Source organism: Phocoena phocoena, chromosome 15, assembly GCF_963924675.1.
Source record: "Phocoena phocoena chromosome 15, mPhoPho1.1, whole genome shotgun sequence".
Taxonomy (NCBI): Eukaryota; Metazoa; Chordata; class Mammalia; order Artiodactyla; family Phocoenidae; genus Phocoena; species Phocoena phocoena.
In genome coordinates, this window is record NC_089233.1 from 57,288,082 (window position 1) to 57,301,911 (window position 13,830).

Below are 13,830 nucleotides of genomic sequence, written 5' to 3' on the forward strand. Positions count from 1 at the left end.
ATATGAAATGGCTGCACACAGAAGACACCCCTGAGAAGACAACTCCCACTCTACCTCTAGGGCTCCAGGAAGGCCAGGCTGCTACGGATAAACATGGAGTATGGAGGAGGGAGGGATGGAGGCTGGGGTTCAAGCTGTGTACCCCTCAACGCCTCGTTGTGACCCCCAGCAAAATACCTCCTCTCTGTGGACCTTAATTTTCCTATCTGAAAAACATTCCAGATAATAATGTTCCCCCTTCCAATTTCAGGGGTTCTTGTGAGGCTCTTCTGGGATAGTGGAGGAAAGATGTTCAACTAAAAATCAGACAGAAAAAACCACAAATCCGTCTCTTAGCAAGACAACATGAGTAGGAAATCGGCAATCTGAAGTTTTGCGGTGAAATCTGAGTTTTTCACCAACAGCCCTTAGAAACAGAGAAGAAATACAGAGCCTGTGGTTTTGAGTGTCTCAAGTTCCAAACGGGGGGAGAGCCTGCAATTTAGGAGGCCAAGGCCAAGACGCAGTGCCCTACCGCATCTCTCCCAGTGGGCACACCACCTCAGTGTCACGACCTAGGGATGAGGATGCTAGCACACAGTTCAGGAGACCCAGAGGGTCTAGCGGAGGAGGGCAGACGCAGCGAGGCCCATGGAGCAGGCAGCGGGACAGGGACAGGGACGCACCTGTGAACTGCCGCAGCATCTCTGTGCAGATCTCGGCCACTGCCTCGTCATCACACTTCTCCATGACAAGGGCCTCCTCCCCACAGATCCAGCCACTCAGCACGTGGCCGTAGCGCTCAGGCGGGTAGAGGACATCAAAGCCACAGATCTTGCGGTACCAGAGCTCGGGTGGGTAAGTGAGCGTGTGGCTCTCCGCCTCGTCCTCCCACACAAACTGTAGGCTGTTGCACTCGGGGCCCCAGAAGGGCTCCTCGAATTCTAGAAAGATCTTGTCGGTGGTGCCGATGCCCAGTCGGTGGATGGCAGCCACCTTCTCAGCGGGCAGGCCTGGCCGGAAGAAGCTGGCATGCTGCGTCTTGAGCACGCCCAGCGACACGGTCACAATCACGTGGTCCGCCGGGATCACCTCACAGTCCTCGCACTCCACCACCACCGGCCACTGCTCATCCTCATCCTGCCTCTCCCCCTGGGGCTCCTCTCCACCCTGGCTGCCCTCCCCAGTGTCATGATTATGGCTACCCTCACCCCGGGGCTCAATCTCAGGGCCCCAAGGGTGGGACGAGGCCTGGTCCCAGTGAACACAACGGACGGGTTTCCCCAGCTGGATGATGTGGGCCGGGATGCCCTCAGCCAGCAGCTCCACAACCCGCATGAAGCCCGAGGGGATGATGTGGTGGGCACCGGGAATCTCAGTCCACTCCCCAAAGGCGCTCAGGGACACCTCGTCCATGCTGTGCGAGCTACTCTCACAGCTCTCCACCTGTGGGAAGAGCCAGAGGGGAGCCAGGTGACCGCCAAGGCTGGGCAGGGGTAGGAGCAGGACTTTAGGGCAGTGCCGCCCTCCTCGGACCCAGATTCCCCAGGGTCAGTCTTCCTCACTCTGGCATTTGTACTCAACAGAGCTCCGAGATGGCAAAGATACCTTCAGGTACTGCTGGATCATGGCGAGCTTCAGGCGCTTGGTGGCCTCTGGATCATCAGGGTCGTCCCTAATGCGGTTGCGCACCTCCTCTCGGGTGAACACCCCCACGCTGTTCTGACTCTCAGCATTGACTGGTTTACCGTGCCGGAAGAACTCTTGGGTCAAGTTATAGACCTACAAAGAGACCCCAGGAGACTGAAAACACATTCACTCATCCTACCTCCATCTCAGACCTAAGAGCTTCACTTCAGTAGTCACCACCTCCAAGGTGTTCCCGGATGTGCTAAGCCCACGGGGCCTCTCCTTTGGTAAATCAACATCGTGCTCAGTGCTGCACTGAGGCTGAACCAACAAAATCGAGGTTTGGGGCTGAACCTGGGCAGTCAGCTTCCTTGCTTCCACACACAGGAGGTGGGGTGGGTCCCAGAGGCTCTCTTACTCAGCCCCTGCTTAGAACAAAGTGAAATGTCTGGTGCCTATACAGCCTGTAGGGAAGGTACTGCCCCTACATGCGCTCTACATGGCTGAGCATACTGCCCACTGAAGAACCCAGGTCTACACACATTTCCCTTTTCCAAGAACCAAATGCACAAATTCTTCCCCTGACATTCCTGCTCAAGTGTATCTGCTTCACCCTATCCCAGGAGGGCAGTCTGGAGCTGTGGTCTGGCCAGTGTCTTGGGGGAGAGGGAGCAGTAGGGGCCTTGAAATCTGATCTTTCTGGAGACCCTCCCAATCATACTCAGGTCCACACAAAGTGTACCCTTTACTGCAGGACCCAGACGCATTTAAGGAAGATGGCCATGTTGGGGCAGGGCATGTGGAGAGGAAGGAGGCCCCAGTGCACCAAGGAATGGAAGTACATTTCACGGGCATATTTTGGCAAGAACTCCAGACCACACTTCATCAACAAAAAGCAATGAACAGTTCCTTGGAGTGGGGGCCTATTGCCTTCCCTGCCTGCCTGATACATAACTCCCACCAAACACTAGGCAGGTCTCCCTGAGGAAAGTAAGCCAGTCCTGGGTCAGGCTGGGATCCCCAAAGGTCAAGGTCTGAGCCCCAACACTCACTCAACAAACATTTACTGGGCTATGTGCCCAACACAAGTTGTAATGTTGAGGAAGACGGACATGGAACCAAGCTCCTGTCCTCACTCAAGCTGGAGAGATATCATAACTGGGCTGTTTCTATATGATGTGCTGTGACAAGAAAGAACCCAGGGGTTGTGAGATCAGCTCAGAAAACCTTGGACAGTCAGGAGATAGCCAAGTAGACAGTGGAAAGGAGAGGGAAAGTATTTCAGGCAGAAGGAACAGCATATTCAAAGACAGGGGAGAGGGAGAGTGTAAGATGCAAAGTGGCTCTGTCTTGCTGAAGTGGGCAGTGAGCAGAAAGACAGTTGCAAGAGAGGACTTTGGAAAGGCAGGCAGGGGCCAGGGCACGAAGAACTAACAGTCATGTCAAGGACCCTGGACTTTATCTAAGACCCTGGCAGACTTCCCTGGTGGCGCAATGGTTAAAAATCCACCTGCCAATGCAGGGGACATGGGTTCAAGCCCTGGCCCAGGAATATCCCACATGCAGCGGAGCAATTAAGCCCATGAGCCACAACTACTGAACCTGCACGCTGCAACTACTGAAGCCCGCGTGCCGCAGCTACTGAAGCCTGCGCGCCTGGAGCCCATGCTCTGCCACAAGAGAAGCCACCACAATGAGAAACCCGCGCACGGCAAGGAAGAATAGTCCCGGCTCACCGCAACTAGAGAAAAGCCCGTGAGCAACAACGAGGACCCAATGCAGCCAAAAATAAATAAATGTATTAAAAAAAAAGACCCTGGCATCACTGAAGGGTTGTGAGCATGATCACATGCCCACTCTCCCTCCCACCTCCCAGGACACTGGTAAGTTTGGGCTCCTTGGCCAAACATCTGTGGCTGATGCTGATTAATGGCGTGTTTCCCCTCCTAAAGTGAGTCTGAATTTGGTCAACACACATTCATAGGAGTATGTCTGCCCTGCAGCCCGGCCCTGGGGCTGCTGAGTAGAGGAAGGAAGGTGGCATGGCCCACCCCCCACCACTCCACTCAAGGGAAAAGCCTCCACATAAGATAGAAACATGAATTAAACATGTCTCTGAATATAAAGAAGAAAATGACTTAAATTATCCCTTTTTCTTCTCCCTACAGTCACAAGATGCCGGGCGTTTGGTCTTAACTGGAGTCCTCAGCAAATTCCTCACCCAGTTCCACTGCCAAGGAGTCAGGCTTTCAACTTGCCTCCTCCCTACCCCGGGTTTTTCCCTTCAGTGATAAGCAACACAGTAGCTAGTCAGCTTATGTTAACTGAAGACCAAAATGCCCAACTGAGGACAAACAAATTTAGTCCATCTATGTGATTCTTTGTGTCAACCACTGACTAGGACAGCCTTAACTGAACATGCATTTGTCATGTTCAGTCTCCTGTCCTGGGTTAAATGACATCTTCCCAATGTGATGCAAGGGAAATGGGACAGGTCTGTAACAGCTAATAATACCCCAATTCTCATTAAGCACTTTTCATTGGGATCTCATTTAACCATCCTAACACTATGAAGTAGGTATAACTGTGTCCATTTTACAGGTGAGGAAAGTAAGGCTCAGAGAGGCTCAATAACTTGCTCACGATTATACAGCTAATAAATGGTAGAACTGGTATTGGGTTGGCCAAAAAGTTCCTTCAGGTTTTTTTTTGTTTTTTGTTTTTTATAAGTTAGTTTATTTATCTTTAGCTGCGTTGGGTCTTCGTTGTGGCGCATGGGCTTCTCATTGCAGTGGCCTCTCTTGTTGCAGAGCACAGGCTCTAGGCGCATGGGATTCAGTAGTTGTGGCTCGCAGGCTCCAGAGCGCAGGCTCAGTAGTTGTGGAGCACAGGCCCAGTTGCTCCAAGGCATGTGGGATCTTCCCGGACCAGGGCTTGAACCCGTGTCCCCTGCACTGGCAGGCGGACTCCCAACCACTGCACCACCAGGGAAATCCCAGTACCTTCGGTTTTTGAGTAAAACTAAAAGACACATTTTTCAATTTCACCAAGAACTTTATTGAGCAACATATTCACCATCTTGTCCCACTACCTTCTGCCATTTTTCAGGCACCTTCACAATTCCATCTTCCCAAAACTTTTTACCTTTTTGAGCAAAGAACTGTTCCAGGTGCCTTTTACAGTCTTCCAGGGAATTGAAATTTTTTCCATTAAGAGAATTTTGTAAAGACCGAAATAAATGGAAATCCAAAGTTGCAATGTCTGGGGAATACGGCGGATGAATCAGAACTTCCCAGCCAAGCTGTAACAGTTTTTGCCTGGTCATTGAAGAAACATGAGGTCCTGCGTTACCCTGATGGAAGATTATGCATTTTCTGTTGACTAATTCCAGACACTTTTCCTCGACTGTTGCTTTCTAATTGGGAGCAGTACTTGTTGGAATTAATCATTTGCTTTTCCAGAAGGAGCTCGTAATAGAGGGCTCCCTTCCAATCCCACCATATACACAACATCATCTTCTTTGGATGAAGATCGGCCTTTGGTGTAGTTAGTGGTGGTTCATTTTGCTTGCCCCACCATCTCTTCCATTCCACATTATTGTACAATATCCACTTTTCATTGCCCATCACAATTTGTTTTAAAAACGGACCATTTTCATTATGTTTAAGTACAGAATCACATGCAGAAATACAGTCAAGAAGGTTTTTTCGCTTAACTTTTGTGGAACCCAAACATCAAAGCGATTCACATAACCAAGCTGGTGCAAACGATTTTCACCGCTTGATTTGGATATTTTGAGTATGTCGGCTATCTCCCGCGTGGTATAACGTTGATCACACTCAGTTAATGTCTCGATTTGATCGCTATCAGCTTCAACTGGTCTACCCGACCATGGAGCATTGTCCAGCAAGAAATCTCCAGCAGGAAACTTCACAAACCACTTTTGACACGTTTGATCAGTCACAGCACCTTTTCCATACACTGCACATCTTTTTTTGCGTTTCAGTTGCATTTTCACCTTTCTTGAAATAATAAAGCATAATATGCTGAAAATGTTGCTATTTTTCTTCCATCTTCAATATTAAAATGGCTACATAAAAATTCACCAATTTTGATAAGTTATTTTTAAATGCACGCTGATATGACAGCTGTCACAATACGATCTAACAAAATTGTTTTGAATGAATTTAAAGACAACAAAGTACTACTAGAGCCATCTTATGGAAAAAAACGAATGAACTGTTTAGCCAACCCAATATTTGAATCAAGGTAATCTTGCTACAGAGATTAAGCTCTATATGATAACTACTGAACAAACTCATTTATTTGTTAACAAATATAATACATTCAAATGAGTAACCCTTCAAAGTCATCACCTTGGGAGGGAGGCTACATATTTATTATGAAACCACCCTCAGGCAAGGCTTCACATTCTTAGAGCACACCTCTTCAGAATGGCCTCCAGCACTGTCTAACAGCTACATAAGGAAATCTCTCTTTTGACTTCTCTTTTGACTTCATTAACACCTCTTCCTTCTGACCCAAAGCAGCACCACCCAGAGTGATAACCCACCTTTATCCATCCTACTTTCCATGACTCACACTCTTGGCTTTCAAAAATCAAACCCACAAGCAGAAGTTGATGATGATCTACTTTGAGGGACATTTAAAAGAACAAGTAAGTCATGGACCCTGAAAGTCATTCTCAAGAGGCATCCAGGCTTGAAGCACTCATAATAACATGGGAATCAGGACGTGACTGATTCCCAGTAGACCAAGAAGGTCTACTTTGAAGAATACTAATTCTTACCTGCTTAATAATAATATTAGAAGTGAGAACACACAACACTATAGGATTGTACATAACATACTATGTGGGTGCACACACATAAGACAGTGAGTGTGCCTGCCCTCCATTGAGCAGGGATAACCCCAAAGCAAGAGTCATTTCTCCTTTCCCATGCCCAAAAGACATAGAAAATGTACAATAGGTGGCTGTTGACCAATTTACTGACCTGAAGTGAAGGGTCATTACACTATAAATGACAAGCTATCAGAAGGCAAGATCTACATGTTACCTTGCTTGTTCTTTGCAGTTCACAGCACCACGGAAAGTTACTAAAAATATTAACATTCTTTTTAAAAACCTGAATAAGACAAGGATGTGTGTCATTGATATTTCTATCCAACACTGTACTGGAGATTGACAGTGCAGTAAGGCAAGAAAAAAAAAATTAATAGTTTTAAGTTATGCTGTCCAATACAATAGCCACTAGATCTCTATAGCAATTTAAAATTAAATTAAGCATTTAGTTTCTCAGTATTACTAGCTACATTTCAAGAGCTCAAAGGCCACATGTGGCTAGTGACTGCCAAACTGGATAGATGTCTAAAACATCTTCATTATCGTGGAAAATTCTATTGGACAACGCTGGTCTGAGGATTAGAAAGGAAAAAGCAAAATTCTCATTCTTTTGGTATATAGGATTATACACATAAAATTCCAAAATACCATTAGAACATAAATTAATGTGGTATATTAATAGATATAGTATTAGAGTTAAAATAATAATTTAGCAAGGTAGCTAAAATCAATAATTAAAAATCAGTTATAAATACCCATGACATTTTGCACATAACTAGAAAAAATAATCTTAAAATTTATATGGAGGGCTTCCCTGGTGGCGCAGTGGTTGAGAGTCCACCTGCCGATGCAGGGGACACAGGTTCGTGCCCCGGTCCCGGAAGATCCCACATGCCACGGAGCGGCTAGGCCCGTGAGCCATGGCCGCTAAGCCTGCGTGTCCGGAGCCTGTGCTCCACAACGGGAGAGGCCACAACAGTGAGAGGCCCATGTACCGCAAAAAAAAAAAAAAAAAAAAAAAAAAGAAAGAAAGAAATTTATATGGAACCACAAAAGATCCCAAATTGTCAATGAAATCTGAGAAAAAAGAACAAACTGGAGGTATCACACTCCCTGACTTCAGACTACAAAGCTACAGCAATCAAAACAGCATGGTACTGGCATAAAAAGAGACACATAGATCAATGGAACAGAACAGAGAGCCCAGAAATAAACCCACACACAATTAATTTTTGATAAAGGAGGCAGAATATACATGGAAAAAAGACAGTCTCTTCAATAAGTGGCGTTGGGAAAACTGAACAGCCACATGTGAAAGAGTGAAATTAGAACACTTTCTCACACCATATACAAAACTAAACTCAAAATGGATTAAAGACCTAAACGTAACAATGGAAACAATGAAACTCCTAGAAGAGCATAAGCAGAACACTCTTTGACATAAATTGTAGCAATATTTTTTTAATCAGTCTCCTAAGGCAAAAGAAACAAAAGCAAAAACAAATTTAATTTAATTTAACCTAAAAGTTTTTGCACAGCAAAGGAAACCACTAACAAAACAAAAAGCCAGCCTACCGAATGGAAGAAAGTATTTGCCAATGATATGACCAATAAGGGGTAAATATCCAAAATATATAAACAGCTCATACAACTCAATATCAAAAAAGCTATCAACTCGATTAAAAAATGGGCAGAAGATCTGAATAGACATTTTTCCAAAGAAGTTATACAGATGGCCAACAGGCACATGAAAAGATGCTCAACGAGCTAATCATCAGAGAAATGCAAATTAAAATGACAATGAGATATCAGCTCACACCTGTCAGAACAGCTATCATCAAAAAGAACACAAATAATAAATGTTGGTGAGGATGTGGAGAAAAGGGAACTCTTGTGCACTGTTGCTGGGAATGTAAATTGGTGCAGCCACTGTGGAAAACAGTATGGATGTTCCTCAAAAAATTAAAAATATAACTACCATATAACCCAGCAATTCCATTCCTGGGTATATATCCACAGAAAAAGAAAACACTAATTTGAAGAGATACTTATACCCCAAAGTTCACTGCAACATTGTTTACAATAGCAAAGCTATGGGAGCAGCCTAAGTGCCCATCAACAGATGAATGGATAAAGAAGATGTTAGACAGATAGGTAGACAGATATAAAATATATAGTTATATAGTTATATATATTATATATATATAATGTATATACACACACACAATGGAATTTTACTCAGCTATAAAAAAGAAAGAAAATCTACCATTTGCAACAACATGAATGGACCTAGAGGTTTAGTGAAATAAGTGAGACAGAGAAAGACAAATACTCTATGTTATCACTGATAGGTGGAATCTAAACAATAAAACGAATGAACAGAACAAAACAGAAATAGACTCAGATATAGAGAACAAACTAGTGGTTACCAGTGGAGAGAAGGAAGGGGGGAGGGGCAAGACAGGGATATGGGATTAAGAGATACAAACTACTATGTATAAAATAAATAAGCAACACGGATATACTGCACACAGCAGGGAAATACAACCATTATTTTGTAATAACTTTAAATGGAGTATAATGTATAAAAATGTTGAATCACTATGCTGCACACCTGAAACTAATATAATACTGTAAATCAACTACACTTCAATTTAAAAAAAAGATGCAGTTATAATTCTATACACGGGGAACAATCAGAAAATAAAGTATTTTAAAATTACCATTTAAAAGAGTATCCAAGAGCAATAACAACAATAATCATACCCACTTACCTAGTAATAAATCTAATAAAAGATGTTTAAGGACTTTATGGGGAAATATTTAATCATGAGTATCAATAATCTCTTACCTAGTACTGCTCCACTCATTGTCTTCATTCTACCCTCAAATTGTCCTGATTTTCCAAATGCAGGGCCCAGAGAATGTGCAGACATGACCAGGATCGTAGAAGACCCCAGCAGGTCGCCCAGCCCCCTCAAGTCTGATACATACACACACACACGCACACGCACACGCACACACACACACACACACACTGCCAGGGCGCTCCCTGCCCCACAAACCCTTGTGCCCAACTATCCCCCTAATACCTCACCTCGTTGTATAAATCACTGAATTCCTCAACCACATCCTTGGGGATCCTGCAGCCATGGTTGGTGAGGTAGCAGGCCACGCCATTCTTGGAGTAGAGGCTGATGCGGCCCACACTGCGCTCCCCATCAGTTGTCTCTTCCAGAAGGCCATTGGCTTCTGCTAGATGATAGATGGGATTCCCGTGGGAGCCATGGATCCACGTGGCTCCCAGCTCAAAGGTGGCGTGTCCTGATGGCAACAATAGGCTCTTATAGGGGCAAGGAAGAGAGCCAGAACACTGCCTCACCCTCCTTCCTCCAAGAGGATCCTTCCATCCCCAACAACAGGGGGAAGGAAGGGGATTAGGTACCGCTCTAGCAACGAACCAAAATCTTCAGTGAAAATATCTCAGTAGAAACCACATGTGGCACAAAATGGATTCTACTTTATAGCTAACTTCTACCCTGAATAACTCTATGATCTGACACCAAGTCATCTCACTGGAATAATTAGAAGACTCTCCTAAGATAACACCAGACAACAGACCTCTCCTCCCCCTCAGGAGAACTGCTATGGGTACCAGTGGGTACAATGGGCCCAGTGAGGGGAGCAAGGATCCTTGAAATACCCAGTGAGGAGGCCCAGCCTTCCAGACCCAAGGTCCCCATTTGGCCTTATTCCAATTCCTCAAAATCCAGTGGCCCAAGAGTCTAAGCCACTCTGCCAGATGGAAAATGGTCACCTCCCAACTCAGTCTGGGGCAGAAGAAAGAAGGCAAACATTCCAGTTTGGAAGACTCCTCCCCAAGGCAGTCTAAAACAGACTTCTGGAGAAAACTAAGCTTTCTCATCCTATGGCACAGGTGGCAGAACCCTAAGAGTCTGACTGGGGCAGAGGGAAACTCCTGGGCCCAAGCTGGGACAGGGCTGGTGCCTCATTTTACCACCCCATCCATAGCCAAGGTATCAGATGCTCTGAGGCAAGTTGTCACTGTGCCTGTGCCTATTTCCTCTTCTGGGCCTCAGTTTCCTTTTCTCATGCTGCATGCTGTGATACATTTGTCTCCTCCCTTGCCTAGCTCCCAGGGAAGCTGAAACAATGAAAGGAAAACAGAAAGGAACATTTTTTGGTGTTTCGTTTTGTTTTTGGAGGCCTGATTCAAGACATCATGTGTGGTAACTTTTTTGCCAAGATGGTCACAATAATCCCTCCTATCCTTACACACATGGCCCTTTGCAACGTGACTTTGCCAGTCCTGCCATCAAGAGATGGAGTCTTTCCGCACCCCTTGACTCTGGGCTTGGCTTGTGACTTGCTTTGATTAACAGAATGCAATGAAAGCAATGTTTGTGGTTTCAGAGCCTAGGCCTCAAGACACCGTGTGGCTTCCACTCTCTAGACTGTGACCACCATGAAGAGAAACCCAAATTTCTGGAGCCACAGAATATCAGCAAATAAAATGATGTTGTTTTAAGCCACTACATTTTAGGGTGGTCTGTTAATGCAGCAATAGTTATCTAATACACTATAACAGACAACACTCACCCCTCACCCCAGGAACTGGGCATTTCTCTTTTTTGTGTCTTCTCTTTCCTGGGCTGCTTCTAATTAAACCATCAGTTACTTAAAAAAAAAAAAAAAAAGAAAGAAAAGCTCTGTGTGCATCTATGTGCCAAACACAGAGCAAGAGAAAACACAATCAACCTCAAGCCACAGCCAGCAAGACAGAATTTCTTGGTGACTCCGGAATCAGAGGCAGGAATGTGTGGGTCCCTTTGTCCAGGGAAAGTGGGCAGACCAGAAGGCACGAAAAGCTAGAAACCCAGTGCCCTTCTTCCTCCACGGGGTTCCTGGGGGGTGGGGGTGGGGGGCACTGGGGACATTTATTACTAATTCTCCTTTAGAGCCTCAGGCTCCCAAGGTCTTTTGCCTGGTTTGAGCTCCCAATAGGAGCAAAAGGGGCCTGTACCCTCCCCAGGGTACACCAGGGAGCTCCAAGTCATAGTCACCGGGCAGTGATGTCCAGGCATGGGGTATCCAGGCATAAGCAGGAACGAGGTGAGCAGCTCAAGGTCAACAGCAAGGTCAGTGCTCCACTCCATCCCCCAAGTTTTACAAGGAGGTGGGGTGGCCCAGAGTATACCTCAGTCTGAGGATGTTTCCTGCCCTCTCCCACAGGCCTCTCACCTTTGTCATCCTTGTTACATCCTGCATCCAAAGGGTACCAGGCACCATCTCCACATCTACCTCACGGTGTCCTTGGGGCTTCTGGTCATCGCCGCTGCCCTTACCACCGGGATTCACAGCTAGCATCTCACACTGCTGCAGGTCCAACTGCAGCCTGGGCTTTCAGCCCTGGGTGTCTGCACACACAACACACACACATACGCCCTTGCCTGGATTTGCTCTCCCGTATCCTGGCAGGGTCTGCCTTGATCTGATTCTTCACATATATCATGTGTGCAATTCCATGTGTGCAATTACCCCCTTCCTTCTTTTCACTACCTATCCAACTCCCCTCATCACCTGAGGCCCACCCAAGCTCCCTCCCCTCTGAGGAAGGCTTCCTGCCATGTGCATCCCCTCAGCCTCCTGCAGCCCCATCCTTTCCACCTCCCTCCATTCTACAATCACTTCCCTGCACAGCACGTCTCGGCTGCCAACTACCACTGAAACTGGGCTGTTTGTCCTCCCGTCTTCTGCTTTTATGTCAGACCCTGAATGTCTTATCAAGATTCAAGAACCACAAATGGAGCCATCCCATCCCTAAGGCTCCTAGTCAGCCAATCAGGTGTTGAGCAAAGAGTCTCAGGGCTTCCCAGCTGGCTGTCCCCAGGTTTGCACATGCCTTGGACTGCACTTTCATCCTCACTGCCAACACATACTCCTGTGTGTGCCAGGGGAAGACAGACATAATTTCACATACACCTTCCAGGAAATACTCTAAGGGAAGACTTTTAATGTGATCAAAGTTTTTGAAAGAAGAGAGAAGGTTGCTCCTCAACCTCTGCTTATTCTAAGTCTGTCCACCTACTTCTCTGAGCCAATTGCCCCATTCATCAAAAGTTAGCACACAGAATCTGCTTGGCCTTGCTGCCCATGTAGCAACAGACACAAAATCTTCTGGAGGGTCAGTGTAGCCCACACACTCCAGGCCACCATGAGTGGTCCCACTGGGCCATTTTCATGGTCAGACCCCCTGGTTGGGAAACCCCCCTGACTTCTACCTGCATTTCAGGCAATTTCCCACCCTCTAGGACCCCTGACAAAACCTGCCCAGCCCTAGGGTATGTCTCTTATCTGGCTGCTTTCTGCAGAGGCCTTATTTCTCTGCAACCTGGAGAGACCCTCCTCCTCGACAATCCTAAGACCTGCCCATCACTCACAAGGAGGTCCAAAGTCTTCTTCCACCTCCACTGCCCTTAACTCCTATTGTCCCAGGGCTAGCTCTCAGTCATGATAACAGTAATTCATATTCAAAAGTTAACAACTAATAGAAACTTGCAGAATTCCCCTTCTTGTGAAATAGAAACCAGTCTACCCACTGCGAAGTTTGGTCCTGGGTGTCCCTTCCCTCCTAAACACTGTGAACTCTAGATCGTGTTCCAAAGATAAAGGCCAGAGCCCCACCCTGCCCACCTCAGAAGGGTGCTGAGAGTGGCAAAGGAAGGGAAAATGCCCAGGCAGCATGCATGATAGAACACTAACCCCCGGGAAGAAGATAAAATAATGAGATTTCAGGCTAGGTCAGGGCACTGGGAGATAAGAAGTGACCTTAGGAGATGACTGGATTGAGGTGAACTGAGGCACTTACCAAGCTTCACGCTCTGTACGCGGCCTCCAATGCGGCTGGAAGCCTCAAGCACAGTGACATCCGTAAAGCCCTGCTCCAGAAGTGCTTTGGCAGCAGCCAGGCCAGCCAAGCCGGCGCCGATCACCACCACACGAGGCTGTCCCCTTCTCCGCAGGCCACGACTGAGAGGGTCATCCGCACTGTCACCACTGGATTCACAACTTTGCATACCGTCCACACTCGCCTGCTAGGAACCTGCAGGGGGCAGGGGGTCACAGCTCACCTGCTCTGCCTTCACTTCCCACCTGCCCCAAGAGATGCTCACAGGCTCTGCCTTCAAAGGGGGACCCTGAGCCCTCTCAATCCCTTCCGAGGACCTGGGCAAGAAGAGCCAACTCCAAAGGATGTGGGGAAGGAGGGAGGGAGCCACAGGGAAGGAAACAGGCGGGGAGGATGCACCGTGGGCCCCCATCAGCAAAAAGGAGAGCTG

General features: G+C 46.8%; 1 protein-coding gene across 5 annotated transcripts in view; it reads right to left on the reverse strand.

Moving 5' to 3' along the window:
- SMOX (spermine oxidase) overlaps window positions 1-13,830 on the reverse strand; it is a 38,902-nt gene that overhangs the window by 3,050 nt on the left and 22,022 nt on the right. For 2 of the 5 annotated variants that reach the window (XM_065892065.1, XM_065892064.1), the window contains exons 1-5: window positions 13,362-13,569; window positions 9,570-9,796; window positions 1,588-1,761; window positions 1,193-1,425; window positions 666-1,033 (exon numbers count right to left, since the gene is read on the reverse strand). In XM_065892065.1, the coding sequence (XP_065748137.1) occupies window positions 666-1,033; window positions 1,193-1,425; window positions 1,588-1,761; window positions 9,570-9,796; window positions 13,362-13,569 (1,210 nt within the window). Of the gene's footprint in view, window positions 1-665; window positions 1,426-1,587; window positions 1,762-9,569; window positions 9,797-13,361; window positions 13,596-13,830 lie in introns of those variants that run through there. The other 3 variants (XM_065892063.1, XM_065892062.1, XM_065892067.1) reach the window with 3 other exon arrangements.